At 49.1% G+C, this 15,118-nt stretch overlaps 1 protein-coding gene across 10 annotated transcripts in view; it reads left to right on the forward strand.

Moving 5' to 3' along the window:
- Window positions 1-15,118, forward strand: part of TBL1X (transducin beta like 1 X-linked) — a 230,767-nt gene that overhangs the window by 169,439 nt on the left and 46,210 nt on the right. For 4 of the 10 annotated variants that reach the window (XR_004347992.1, XM_032619262.1, XM_032619263.1 and 1 more), the window contains 2 exons: window positions 2,069-2,139; window positions 4,212-4,330. Coding sequence is in view for 8 of the 10 variants with exons in the window: in XM_032619262.1 (XP_032475153.1) it covers window positions 2,126-2,139; window positions 4,212-4,330 (133 nt within the window). In the remaining 2 variants the exon portion in view is untranslated. Of the gene's footprint in view, window positions 1-2,068; window positions 2,140-2,173; window positions 2,534-3,171; window positions 3,246-4,211; window positions 4,331-5,310; window positions 8,103-9,194; window positions 9,335-15,118 lie in introns of those variants that run through there. The other 6 variants (XM_032619267.1, XM_032619265.1, XM_032619264.1 and 3 more) reach the window with 4 other exon arrangements.

Raw genomic sequence — 15,118 nt, forward strand, 5'->3', positions numbered from 1 at the left:
TTTTGGTTAGCATTTTTTAGCAATAAATTTTTTAATTAGGGTAATATAGCTTTTTTTAGACATAATACTGTTGCACACTTAATAGACTACAGTATAGTGTAAACCTCTTACATGCACTGGGGAATCAGAAAAAAATTCTGTGACTCACTTTATTGCTGTGGTCTGGAACTGAACCACAATACCTCCAGGTGTGCCTATGTTGAGGTGGACCAGTCAGTAGAAACACATGACACTCTTGTGGACCAAATGGTATGACATCCCTGGTTCTATCGCAGGCCGGGGATGGTTTTTGTTTTCTTTCCTCTGCTGTTTACAAATCAAAAATCCTTTAAGAAGTTAACACCATATTGGGGAAAACACTCTGATCCTTGGATTCTAACTTAAAATTTCAGAGAGAAGATGAATCTGGGATCAGAAAGTAGAGAGCTAGAGCTTAAACAGAAATTTTCTTAGTTGGGAAAAAGGCTGATGCATAAAGAAAAACAGAGGAACGGGCTAACAGAAGTCGTCCATAATTCCCCGTCCCTTGAGGATCTTAAATTCTCTTGCTCCAGAGTCCTGTGCTAAACGCTTGTGCAGACACTTCTAATATATATTACAGACACTTGTGGGCTGGGGAACGTGAACCAGGCTGTGGGTGCAGGGGTGTCGTCCGTACGTATCCAAATACTTTCTCCTTAGAAAACGAAGATCTGTATGCTGAAAGACAAAAATCAGCACTTTCCTTATGAAAATGTGATTTTGTGGAAAGATTTTACATAGACTATCTGAAAAAGCCATGCCCTTACGGTGCATTTTAAAGGATCCTTTTTAGTAGCGTGGCCGTTTCATTAAGCAATGTCTATGAGCTAGCTCCACGGTGTCTTACAATTTTATAAATGGAATTCATTTCAAACACAAAATGCTTAGTTTTCCTGTATAACAGTTGTTCTCAGCCAGCAGCAGTTTAGCAATTTGTAATATTAGGCAATGTCTGGGGGTGTTTTTGATCATCACAGCCGTAGGGGATGGAGGGGAGGTTGTGCTGGCGTCTAGTCTAGTGAGAAGAGGCCAGGGATGCTGCTAAACATCCTACAGTGTGCAGAGTGTTCTCATAACAGAGAATCGTCTGGCCCCGAGTCAAACTCCCTGAGGCTGAGAGACCCTGTTGGTTAGATTAGATTTCACTGTTTATAAGTACTCAAAATGGCAATAAAAGAAAAGGGAGTTAGGGGTGGTGTCTGAGTCCATTCAGGCTGCTATAACGCAGTACCATAAACTGGACAGCCTAAACAACAAACGTTTATTTCCCACAGTTCTGGAGACTGGAAGTCCAGCATTCAAGGCACCAGCAGATTCGGTATTTGGTGAGGGCCAGATACCACCATCTTCCCTTCATGTAAGGTTTTTTTTTTTTTTTGCGGTATGAGGGCCTCTCACTGTTGTGGCCTCTCCCGTTGCGGAGCACAGGCTCCGGACGCGCAGGCTCAGCGGCCATGGCTCACGGGCCCAGCCGCTCCGCGGCATGTGGGATCCTCCCGGACCGGGGCACGAACCCGTGTCCCCTGCATCGGCAGGCGGACTCTGAACCACTGCGCCACCAGGGAAGCCCTCATGTAAGGTTTACACTGTACTGTAGTCTATTAAGTGTGCAACAGTGTGTTCTTACATGGCAGAAAGAGGGAGAACTCTCTGGGGTCTCTTTCTATAAGGGCACTAACCCATTCATGAGGGCTCCACCCTCATGACCTAATCACATCCCACTGGCGCCACCATTTACCATTTACCATTTACCATAGAGAGAACCTGCAACTGAATTCCTCATGAGAACTGAGTCTCCGTCATTACTGCCACTCAGGGTCATCAAAAGTCTCTTTAGAGCCACACTATTCTGCAGTGCACATCTCTGTTATTATTTGTTCTGTCCCTTGAGCCGTGTTTTATTTTTTCACCTGTATATGCTCTGATTTCATAGCTTTTTATTTCGTCTCAGATATCTTCCTAATGCCATCCTCTGTGTGAGCTCCCCAGAGTTCAAGCAGACGTCTCAGGACACATGTATATTCTGACCGTCAAATTTTCTTTCCAGTGTCTACAGAAGTGCAGAAATACCACCTGATTAAGTGAAGAAGATAAGTATTTTTGCATGACAAAATTCTGGTAACTACAAATTAAAATCTTGTTATGATGGCAAAGTGAGAACTGGAGTGTCCCAAGAGGCCACTGTATCAGTTACCTGCTGCTGCATAACAAATGGCCACAAATTCAGCAGCTAGAAGCAACACGTTTATTCTCTCACAGTTTCCCAGGGTTGGGAGACTGGGCACGTGCGGGGCTCCTCTGCGCAGGGTCTCGAGAGGCTGCAGCCACGTGGTGGCTGGGCTGCATCCTTATTTAGAGCTGGGAAGGGAAGGGTCTTCTTGCAAGCCCACGCTGTTGGCAGAACTCAGTTCTCTTGTGGTTGTAGGATTGAGGCGCACAACTTCCTAAAGACTGCCCTTGGTTCCCTGGGCGGTTCGTGTGAAGGCCGGCAGGAGAGTCTTTCTCTAGTCCAGTAAGAGCCTTATACAATGTAATGTAACAATTATAGGAGTGACCTCCGGTCATCCTTGCCATATAACCTAACCAGGGTGTGGCATCCATCTCCTTTGACGTATTCTGTGTGGTAAAAGGGAGTCATAGGTCCTGCCCACACTGGAGGGCAGGGGATTATATCAGGTGGGACTCATTGGGGGGGCCATCGTGTGGTGTGTCCGTTATGACAACCTTTAATTCAAATCCTCCCAACTTGAAATGTGCGTTTTGTCCTTTTATCTTGTTCTAAACAAATGGAAATTTAATTGTAATTCAATAATGAAAGATTGCCACCACAAAGCTGCCTGAAAACATACGGCATGGACTCTGAAGACAGTTCCCAAACAGCCTGAAATGTTCAGTATCGGTGACATAATTGAAGGAAGTCGTGGCCCTTCTTGGCCACTGCTGTTTGGAGTGAATGCTCTTAATTACACACGTGTGAATTCTGCTCTATCTGTGGGTAAAAGAGTTCTATTTGAGTGACTTCTGTCCTCTTTGGGCCAGGGCGCTCATAGGTCTGACTTAGGACTGTGAAGAAAATAAGGCTCTTTCTTCTTGTCTGCCTCAGACACAGAGGCTTCCGAAGTTCTCATCATCCCCTCACTCCTCCCCCAGGTTTCTACGTGCCTTCCCGTACTGCGGTCTCGGCCAGACTGATGCGGCCAGTTCTGTGGCAAAACACAAACGATGTAGGTTCTCTCTGTGTCCGTGGGCTGGCTTCCTGACACCTGGCCTCTGTATAGAAGTCATGTCAGGGTGACACATACGCTGACGTAGCTCCGCACTGGTGTGTGTCTGCCTTCTCAGGGCCACGTGCACCCTGTAGGTTCAGTGACGGTCACGTTCATCACTGAACTTCTATCAGTGGAAGGTGTTACGATTAATCGCTGCTTCAGAGCCACGGGTGTTTTCCAGACCATATGGTCGCCCTGCCTGGGGGTGTCGACGTGCCTGCTGGCCTACCCGGTCGTCTTCCCCATCTGTCTAGGGAAGGGCGGCATCGAAGGCAGCCGCGTCTGTCCCACTGCGCGTCGGGATTCCATTCAAACTCGCTGTCAACTGCGTTGTGATCATAATGCACACTTTAGTGAATAAAAAATCAGTGTTTGGGGGCTTCCCTGGTGGCGCAGAGGTTGAGAGTCCGCCTGCCGATGCAGGGGACACGGGTTCGTGCCCCGGTCCGGGAAGATCCCATGTGCCGCGGAGCGGCTGGGGCCGTGAGCCATGGCCGCTGAGCCTGCGCGTCCGGAGCCTGTGCTCCGCAACGGGAGAGGCCACAACAGTGAGAGGCCCGCATACAGCCCAAAAAAAAAAAAAAAAAATCAGTGTTTGTTCTCATTTTCTGTGGCCCCTGAGTTTGTCTCCATTAGTGGTTTCTATATGAGTCCATCCCAGCATTTATAAAATACACCAACTCATCTTTTTTGGGAAAACTTTCACCTGTATGAATGTGTCTATATATACATGCACAAACACACACACACACAAATATAAAATCTTTATGTAATCACAAAATACAACACGGATCAGGCATTAATTACCTTCACATGTGCAACATCCTGAGTATTATATTTTTTAATCATCTCAAAAAGAATGCAGTAAAAAAAAAGACTACAAGCAGTGTTTCAAAACTCTCTTCCACTTTCTCCTCTCAGCATTCTCACAGAAGGTGGCCCCCGCTTCGTAAAGACCTCATCGCCGCGAGGTGAGGCTAAGATGAGCATAACCAGTGACGAGGTGAACTTTCTGGTGTATCGCTATCTCCAGGAGTCAGGTAAGACGGAGGCTTCCTGTGCGTAGGAAATCATCTTCCACATGCCAAGTGCAAGGCGAGCAGCCATGCAGTGGTCGAACACTCAGGCTATAGAGAAAGAAGAGCTCAGAACACTCTTGTGCAGAGGATTACAGGGGGGAGGAGAAGGTTCTGGGGCCTTCCCATTCCGGGGGCGGGATGAGGCAGTATGTTCTTCTTTCCCCTGACGATTCTGTTCACGTGAAATCAGATTGGAATTAAGATCAAGAGCAGTTGTGATAGATACGGTGAGGGGCGGGAGTGATTTGGGGTTCTTGGCGCCCAGCACAGGGAGGGCATTTATAGGCTGGTGTACACATACGGTGTGTATATGTGGGGGTGGGGTGATTTGGGGTTCTTGGCGCCCAGCACAGGGAGGGCATTTATGGGCTGGTGTACACATATGGTATGTATATATGGCGGTGGGGTGATTTGGGGTTCTTGGCGCCCAGCATAGGGAGGGCATTTATGGGCTGGTGTACACGTATGGTGTGTATATATGGGGGTGGGGTGATTTGGGGTTCTTGGCGCCCAGCACAGGGAGGGCATTTATGGGCTGGTGTACACATACGGTGTGTATATGTGGGGGTGGGGTGATTTGGGGTTCTTGGCGCCCAGCACAGGGAGGGCATTTATGGGCTGGTGTACACATACGGTGTGTATATGTGGCGGTGGGGTGATTTGGGGTTCTTGGCGCCCAGCACAGGGAGGGCATTTATGGGCTGGTGTATACGTATGGTGTGTATATATGGGGGTGGGGTGATTTGGGGTTCTTGGCGCCCAGCACAGGGAGGGCATTTATGGGCTGGTGTACACATACGGTGTGTATATGTGGGGGTGGGGTGATTTGGGGTTCTTGGCGCCCAGCACAGGGAGGGCATTTATGGGCTGGTGTACATGTATGGTGTGTATATATGGGGGTGGGGTGATTTGGGTTCTTGGCGCCCAGCACAGGGAGGGCATTTATGGGCTGGTGTATACATATGGTGTGTATATATGGGGGTGGGGTGATTTGGGGTTCTTGGACCCCAGCACAGGGAGAGCATTTATGGGCTGGTGTACACATATGGTATGTATATATGGCGGTGGGGTGATTTGGGGTTCTTGGCGCCCAGCACAGGGAGGGCATTTATGGGCTGGTGTACACATATGGTGTGTATATATGGGGGTGGGGTGATTTGGGGTTCCTGGCCCCCAGCACAGGGAGAGCATTTATGGGCTGGTGTGTACATATGGTGTATTTATATGGGGGTGGGGTGATTTGGTGGGGTGGCTTGAACAGAAATATATCGTCTCAGTGTTCTGCAGGGCAGCGGTCTCAAAGCAAGGTGTCAGCTGGCGTGGTTCCTTCTGAGGGCTGTGACGGAGTCTGTCCCAGCCTCTCTCCCAGCCTCTGGTGCTTTCCCGGCTGTCTTCGGCTCTCCTTGGCTTGTAGGCGCATCATCCCCTGATGCGTACCTGCGCCTTCGCGTGGCATTCTCCCTCTGTGCGTGTACCTCTCTGTCTAAATTTGTCAGGTTTCTCCTTTTGTAAGGACACGGTCATATTGAATTCGGGGCTCGTGGTGTTCCAGTACGACCTCATCTTAACTAATTACATCTGCAGTAAGCCTTTTTCCAAATAACGTCACATTCTGAGGAGTACTGGGGGGTAGGACTTCAACATATGAATTTGAGGGGACAGTTCAACCTATAACAGTTTGCTCTGCACACATTTAAGCTTTATACACTTGGTGTCATGTTTTATATATTCTGCAACTTGATTTTTCAAGAAGGAAGCCAATTCCCAGGTCCCGCTTGCCAGAAACACACGTGCTAGGACTCAGGGTGAACACATTATTTACCCATTGGAAAAATGGTTACCCTGAGGCTTCCCTGGTGGCGCAGTGGTTAAGAATCCACCTGCCAGTGCAGGGGACATGGGTTTGAGCCCTGGTCCGGGAAGATCCGACATGCCGCAGAGGAACTAAGCACGTGCGCCACAACTATTGAGCCTGCACTCTAGAGCCACGAGCCACAACTACTGAGCCTGCGTGCTGCAACTACTGAAGCCCACAGCGCCTAGAGCCGGTGCTCTGCAACAAGAGAAGCCACCGCAGTGAGAAGCCCGCGCACCACGAGGAAGAGTCGCCCCCATTCTCCGCAACTAGAGAAAAGCCTGCTCAGAGCAACAAAGACCCAAATGTAGCCAAAAAATTAAATAAATAAATTAGAAAAAAAAAAAAAAAAAGGTTATCCTGGGCAAAAGGGATGAAATACATCGGGCATGTAGCATGTTATAAATAAACCTCTCCCCACCCAAGCCTGGATCTCTCTTTCTGCTAGCGACCCCAGCTAGAATTAGTCATGGAAAGTACACGTTCTTTCTACATATACACTCGAACATTTGGATAAGCTTTTCCAGAACATAGTATAAAAAATGGATAAGCAAAACAAAATAGGCACTGCCTCACCCCTGTAAATCAGGGAAATCACCACCACTGCTCTGATACCTCAGAACTTAACCAGGGAATCTCTCAGCTGGAGTACAAGTGTTCCCCTAGCACTGATCTGATAGATTCCCAGAAATGATTGCAAGTGAAAATTTCATGTACCACACCCTGTCTCCCTGTAGATTTCCAGCATGGAATTTGGGATTCTTTCCTTTTAGAAACACCTCCTCCCAAAGATAGGATGAAGGTCAAAGCACAGTCAAAATGTGTAAACAAATCAGGGGCTAAAATTCCCGCCCCTCTGTCTTGTGCACATCAGGGTAAATAAAGGGTGTGAGAGAAAGCTTTTGTGTAACCCAGAGAAAGGTTTCTCCCGGTGGTTGGGTGGTTGGTTCGTAGGGCCGTGGGGCAAGAGCGTTGCTGACCTCTTTGAGTAAACACAGAAATCTCCATTCCTCCCCCAGAAAGGCGAAACTTCCTTTTTTGGTGTCTGTTTACATTTGTCTCACATTTGTTGATAAAGTTTCTGTAACCAGGCAACTGAGACAGAGACTTGGGAGACAGCAATGTATAGAATTTCATCAATGCTGATTGCATGTAACGTGTCCGCTGAACTGCTGTCCTAATTTGTCAGACTCCCTAGAGAAAGTCCCATAGGTTGAGTGAGGAGTTAAGAGATGACTCTGTTCCTCTGACAACTGACTCGAGTTCCCCACGAGGACGTGCCCCAAAGGAGAAATGCCTAATGTGTAAGTGTTCATTTTGGGGTTGTTGTACATGTTTATCTCAAATCTCAAGCTTTGGTTAAGCATATTTTTATTGAGCACCCACCAAGTGCCAAGAGCACCTTCTCCTTGGCCTGTTAATGTCTCCTTTCTAATTTAAAAAAAAAAAAAAGAAAAAGAAAAGAAAGAAAAAGGTCTCTTGGTTAAGTATCTGTGCTCTCTCTCCTTTATCACCATCAAATGCATTAAAGCTAAGTCCTGTATTGTGACAAGTGATTCATTCCTCAACCCCTCCCAGCGTGGCTTCTGTACTAGAGGTTGAAAGTTCTCTGTTGTGACGTCTTCAGTAATCTTCATCCTCAGGTTGTGTGTAGAAGAAAGTGGGTGTGGAGGAGGACGGAGATGGTAGATGGTGAGGACCCCGCAGTGAGGCGGACCCCTGGTTCTCTGGTAGATCTGCTCATCACCTCACAACCAGGAATAGACTCAGAGTTCCACCCCCGCCCTCGAGGGACAAGTTCCCTGCAACCACGGGCACTCCTGGTCCTGCGGCCTGAGCTGATGCAGAGAGTCCTGCACTAAACGTATCACGTATCAGGTAGGATGCTTTCGGCTGCAAGTAAGATAACCGACAGAACATTCATCCCTCCAGATAGCAGGAAGGCAGGGCATTGAAATGATACTTTCCTGAAAGTGTTGTGCGAATCCACATCTCATCTCCGCAAACTCAGGAAAGAATCTTGAAAATGGACTTGTTTTGTGTTTCTGCCCTCAAGAGGCAGAATTCGTGTCATCTGGGACTCTTCCCTGACCTTCACCCAGCTGTATATATATTCCACAGCCTTTTACTTAAAGGCTTGCTGTCACTGTTCATTGTCTGAAGCAAGGGCCATGCCCGTAGAAAGCGCTCCCTAAATACTGTTGATTTGTGACATCTCCCAGTCGCGCTTCATGGCAGCCTGATAAGCGAAGCTGGTTAGTTAGTAAGCAAGGCTTTTCAACTCAGCACGAGGAGATTTTGACCAGCTCTGGCACCAGAGTGGCTCGGTTGGTTTTTGCATGAGTTACCGGTAGTCCAGTTTTGAGGGCTAGGAGCCCGTTGGCCTCTGCCTTACAGGGGTTAGTCGTGTGGTCAGATCTGCCATCTGGGCAATTTTTAAGAAGCAGATTGTGGCAGAGCGTCTTTGCCCCGCAGCCCATAAGTTCGCTTCACGATCCGAGCACAGGCTCACTGCCCAGCACGCACAGAAGCCAGTACTGTGCCACCACCTTTTGAGAGAAGAAGGAGGTCTTTTGCGAGGTCAACCTGCCAGGACACAAGGGGCAGGACTCACATCTCTCTCCCTGATCCAGGGTTTGGGGCAAAACTCAAAGGGTTGGGGGAGTTTTGAACTTGGAACCTGACTGGCTAGTCTCCAATCAGCCCGTACAAGCTCCTCGCACTGCTGGAAGCCAGGTTTTCCTTACTGAAGGGTCTCTCGCTTCATGAAGGGCTCTGGTGGCAACATTTCTATTCTCTGAGTTCCACAGACTGAAGATTCTTGGTTCCAGGGTCATCCTGGAGATGGGTTCTCGTCTTGTGCTGACACAGGGCCGTCTCTGTAAAACAACTCCAGGTTCGATCAGTGAACAGCCTGTTTAAGAAGGCCAAGCCTCTCTGAGCTGCTCGGTGTTTTCCGTGTTCTTTCAGTGTGGATGCGTGTCAGCCTGCCTGGGCTTCTGCGAGCAGCCCCTCCAAACGCTGGGCGAACTGTGAGTTCCTCCCCGCTGCCCTTTGTGAATGCAGTAGCGGAGCCCGGCGTCGGTATGAGAAGTGAGGACATCCGATAAGTGAGTCTCTGTAGGCGTATTAAATATTTCCTCTGGGGCCTCATCCTCAAATCTAAATTCTAAAGAAAAATTGTTCTCCCAGATCCAGTGGGGCAGGGACCCAGTGGACGCTAGCGTTGGTGGCAGGCAGCTCTTCACACAACCAGGGGGGTTACCCGCCGGGAGTTGCCAAGGCCCTGGTGAAGGAGCTGAATGAATGGGTTTGGAGATCTGTCACGAACAAGCTCGAGTGTCTTTGTCATGTCGTGTGCACAGGACCAGCTCCATGACGGATGGAGGGAAAGATGGTCTCATATGGAGCTGGGTCATGTCACCATTAATTCTGGAGAGGAGAGAAGGTCTGGGGGTTTGGGGCCAGATTCTCCATGACGTTAAACGATGCCAAGACCTTTTTCTCATTCATCTCAGTTGGCAGCCTTGGAGAAGACAGACATGACCTTTCCTTGTTAGATGTGGCTGCTTCTCCCCTCCCCACCCTCATCTGTACCATCTTTTTCTTTTTCTTTCTTTCTTTTTTTTTTTTAATGTAAGGTATAATTTTCATGCCATAAAATTCACCCTTTTTGGAGTACAGATTTGCAGTGTTTGCCAAACGTTTACCGTTGGGTAACCACCAGCACAATCAAGATACGGAACAGCTCCATCACCCCAAAACGTCCCCTGTGGCCCTTCCCCCCACTGCAGCCCCTGGCAAGCACCTCTCTGTTTCCTGTCCCTGTAGTTTTGCCTCTGCAAGAACGTCCTAGGTGTGGAATCTTCCAGCAGGGAGCCTTGACGGTCTGGCCTCTCTTGGTGCGTTTGATGTTCGTTCACACGGGTGCATACATCAGTAGTTCCTTCTTTATGGCTACGTCATATTCCATTTTAGGGATGCAGGGCGGTTAGTCCTTTGTCCTGTGTGAGAACATTGGAGTTGTCCCCAGGTTTTGACGATTACAGCTAAGGCCGCTACAAACGTTTGCTTACAGGCTTTTGTTATACGTGGGTTTTCACTTCTCTTGGGTTGGTATCTGGGAGTGGGATTGCTTGGCCATGTGACAAGTGTGGGTTTAGTTTATCAGAAGCCACCCCATCCTCTTCTGTCTCACTCGGCAGCGGGCACTTCACAACCATCAGTGGTTTTATAGGTTTGATTCTAGTTGTAGAGCTAATTGGTTCCTGGGGCGCAGGACATGTTGGAAAGTAAGTAAAAGGACACTGTCCCCCGCAGATATATCTACAGGATAGTGATGAAGTTTTACGCTTCCTCTCAGGGTTTAAAATTAGCCTTTGTGAGCCTCTACCGGGGTCACGGTTTCCCCAGATCTGCTGAGTGAGAGAACATCCGCCCGTGCACACCGGCTCCTCCTTAAGCAGGCACCTTTCTGCGGGAAACTAGGAAACTCTGCAGCCTGGCCAGCCCTCCAGTGGGTAAGACCAAGCCTGTGGGCAGGACATATGTCCATCTGGGCCGGCTTCCAGGTAGATAGCAGGATTCCTGCCGGCAGGGCCCCAGGTAGGGCAGATGCTAAAAGTTTCCATGCGTTGATTTGACTACACACCCAAGGTATTAACGTCACTGAAACTTGGGGAAGTGTTTCTCTACTGTGAGTTTTGTGACTGACATTTGCACACCAGGAAGAACAGACAGAGGCTTAATCAAAACCACTTGACGACTGTGGTGGTAACTATAACAGTGACCAAGGAACACAAGTGAGATGTTGTTTCCCTAATGTTTTGCCAGGTGTGGGTGTGCTACCAGGCTGCGTGTGCCCAGTGGCTGGGTTTTTTTTTTTAACATTTTAGACGGTAAGAGGAGCTTATCATTACGATAGATGGTAGAAATTCATTTATCATATATCACAAATCAGCAGGATGGTGAACTTCCTTCTTCATTGTAGAGATTTAAAGACTTCCCAGTAGGATTGAAAACTCCTCATACGCTGGAATTCACTTTCTGATCTGTCATGATTCGTGGTCGAGAGGCCAATCTATCACACATATGTTTTGCCTATATTAGCATTGCCGTAGGTGCCTTATTCTGAGAGGAACATCAGTGGTTTTCAAAAGTAAAAGTCTGGGGCTTCCCTGGTGGCGCAGTGGTTGAGAGTCCGCCTGCCGATGCAGGGGACGCAGGTTCGTGCCCCGGGCCGGGAGGATCCCACATGCCGCGGAGCGGCTGGGCCCGTGAGCCACGGCCGCTGAGCCTGCGCGTCCGGAGCCTGTGCTCCGCAACGGGAGAGGCCACAGCAGTGAGAGGCCCGCGTACCACAAAAAAAAAAAAAAAAAACAAACAAAAAAAAAGTAAAAGTCTGCACCCCAGACAGGTACCATTTTCCTAAAGAGCCACGATACCTGCACTCATATGACTGGCCAGGTAGAATCAACCATGTTTCCTTTGATTTACATAATGTACACGGATATTACATAATATACACAGTTATGTGTTACATATCATCCTTGCACATACGGAGGAGCGGGAAATACTGTGCAGCCAGGCTCTAAAGGTTGTAAACGGAACTGAGATGATATTTCTCATTCACTTCATGGAGCTTCTGTTAGGAGAGAAATAACACACATCTGACTGCGAGGGTGAAGAGGTCCCCTCTGAAAAAGCCCCAGGTGACTTGGGGCCTGTGAACGAGTGTGTCTTAATCCAGCCATTCCGGATTCAAGGAGGGTTCCTGGGAGTTTCGGTCCAGCAGTAGAGCAGACACTTCTCTGAGGCCATTGAGACTCTGAGCGGGGAGCTGTCAGTCATGTCAGAAATCACCGATACCCTTCTGCCGGCCTCTGGTTTAATTATATTAGAATCTCTGCTCAACTAAAGATGGAGCAGTTTGCATTAAGTGTCCTGTCTGTCCCCAGCTGCTCATCTCAGATTTGTGAGCTGCTGTAGTAAGGAGGGGTGATGTCTTGGAGAACCGAATGGAAAAGATGAGCTTCAGCCTTGAGGGGGCAGTAAAATGTTCCTTAAAAAAATCATAGTGAGGGGCTTCCCTGGTGGCGCAGTGGGTGAGAGTCCGCCTGCCAATGCAGGGGACACGGGTTGGTGCCCCGGTCTGGGAAGATCCCACATGCCGCAGAGCGGCTGGGCCCGTGAGCCATGGCCGCCGAGCCTGCGCGTCCGGAGCCTGTGCTCCGCAACAGGAGAGGCCACAACAGTGAGAGGTCCGCATACCACAAAAAAAAAAAAAAGAAAAAATCACAGTGGGGGCTTCCCTGGTGGCGCAGTGGTTGGGAATCTGCCTGCCGATGCAGGGGACATGGGTTGGTGCCCCGGTCTGGGAAGATCCCACATGCTGCAGAGCGGCTGGGCCCGTGAGCCATGGCCACCGAGCCTGCGCGTCCGGAGCCTGTGCTCCGCAACAGGAGAGGCCACAACAGTGAGAGGTCCGCATACCACAAAAAAAAAAAAAAGAAAAAATCACAGTGGGGGCTTCCCTGGTGGCACAGTGGTTGGGAATCTGCCTGCCGATGCAGGGGACACGGGTTCGTGCCCCGGTCTGGGAGAATCCCACGCTGCGGAGCGACTAGGCCCATGAGCCACAACTACTGAGCCTGCGCATCAGGAGCCCGTGCTCCGCAACGGGAGAGGCCGCAACAGTGAGAGGCCCGCACACCGCAATGAAGAGTGGCTCCCGCTCGCCGCATCTGGAGAAAGCCCTCGCACAGAAACGACCCAACATAGCCAAAAAAAAAAAAAAAAAAAAAATCACAGTGGAAGCAACCCAGTGTCCATGGACGGATGAGAGGGAAACACAGCGTGGTGCCTCCATTCAGTGGGATGTTACCCGGCCCTACGAAGCAAGGGAACTCGGACCCGTGCTCCCACGGGGATGGACCTTGAGGGCCCTGCACTCAGTGACGTAAGCCAGTCCCCAAAGGCAGACCCTGCGCAATTCCACTCACACGAGGTCCCTGGAGGAGTCATGTCCACACCGACGGAAAGGTGGGTGCCGGCAGGTGAAGGAGGGAAGGGGGAGTTCGTGTGGGACGGGGATAGAGTCTCCGCTTGGGAAGAGGAACCGGTTCTGCAGATGTGGACGGTGAAGGTGGTCACACAGCAGTGTGAATGTGCTTCGTGCCACTGAGCTGGACACTTCACGTAGGTAAAGCGGTACCTTTAAATCATGTATATTTCAACCACATCTTTTAAATAAATCACAGTATTATAGGTAAGTTTTGTGTATAGAGTATTTCAGAGTTTGGAAAATATGTCTCAAAAGGAAGATAAGAAACCACTTAAATTCCCCAGTAGCGTTATTAACACTGAAAGGCGCTTTAATAGAACTGTACCGCATTTGGGGTGAGTCCTTGGCACACATAGCATCATTTTTAAGCTAGGTTGGTATCCTACAAAAATCTGGTTATTTTTTTAAAATAATACTGAAAACAGCATTTTTTGCAATAGCAGGATACTGGGGATTGCCCAGATGTCTGTGATTGGCTTAACAGATTGTGGTATGTCCGTATCCCAGAGTCCCACTCAGCAATAAGTGGGAACAAATTATTGATACATGACACAGCCTGGGTGAGTCTCCAAGGAGATGTGCTGGAAACAACAAGCCATCGTCAAAGGCCGCAGACTATATGGTTCCTTTTGTAGAGCGCTCTGAAAATGGCAAGCCTGCAGAGATGGCTGCTGGGCGTCGGGGTGGCTGGTCCACCTGCACAGGGCTGCTTTGGGGGAGTTCTTTCGTGCTGATGAAAGAGCTCTGCGTCTTGACCGCAGAGGTGATCACACATGGACACATGGGATAAAATTATACACGCCACGTGTGTAGGTGACGCGCACACGCACACGCACAGGTCAGAAATGGCGAAACCTGGAGAAGGTTTGCAGTCAGGTGACCAGTCAGTTGGATGTAACTTCTCGGTTTTGATATTGTCCTAGGGCGAGATAAGATGTCACCATTGGGGGAGGCTGGCTGAAAGGCACACAGGACTCCAGTATTTTCACAACTTCCCGTCCATGATAATCTTGAAATTATTAAACAAAAAAATTAAACAGCAGTGATAATTTTGCACTTCCATGGTCTGCAGAGCTGTGTGTGTGTGTGTGTGTGTGTGTGAGAGAGAGAGAGAGAGAGAGAGAGAGAGAGAGAGAGAGAGAGGTCAGTAATACAACCGAGGCCGAGACATTTTAATTAGAATTTGCAGGTTATTAGCCATTGTGTAGGCCTAGGTTATTTTTTGTTGTTGTTGTTGTTTTCGGTACATAGGCCTCTCACTGCTGCGGCCTCTCCCGTTGCGGAGCACAGGCTCCAGACACACAGGCTCAGCGGCCATGGCTCACGGGCCCAGCCGCTCCGCGGCATGTGGGATCCTCCCGGACCGGGGCACGAACCCGTGTCCCCCGCATCGGCAGGCGGACTCTCAACCACTGCACCACCAGGGAAGCCCCTAGGCCTAGGTTTTGATGGGGTGTCTGTTTTACTTGGATTCCACTAATAGCTGTATTAACTAAGAAGTGGATAGCCACACTCACCTTCTGGGGCTTTTGGAAACAGAAAAAATAATGAAAGGTCATCTGAAGGTGAGCAGCAGTCGTCACGTATACATAGCACAAGTTTTTGCTTCCTTGGGAACTCAGCAAACTCAGTTGTGCATCGTATGCCGTGCTCACCTGGCCATCTCCTCCTGGTACTTGTCATGAGAAGCAGTTCTGCGTTTGATTGGGACCATAGGTACTGGACGGGCTGTATTTTTACGGGGAGGATAAAAGTCTATGCAGTGTTCCCCACCCCTTTTCCAGTGTTGTACGGGGTTTTTAAATATCCCCTCATGGTCTTTAGCTTGAAG

Source organism: Phocoena sinus, chromosome X, assembly GCF_008692025.1.
Source record: "Phocoena sinus isolate mPhoSin1 chromosome X, mPhoSin1.pri, whole genome shotgun sequence".
Classification (NCBI taxonomy): Eukaryota; Metazoa; Chordata; class Mammalia; order Artiodactyla; family Phocoenidae; genus Phocoena; species Phocoena sinus.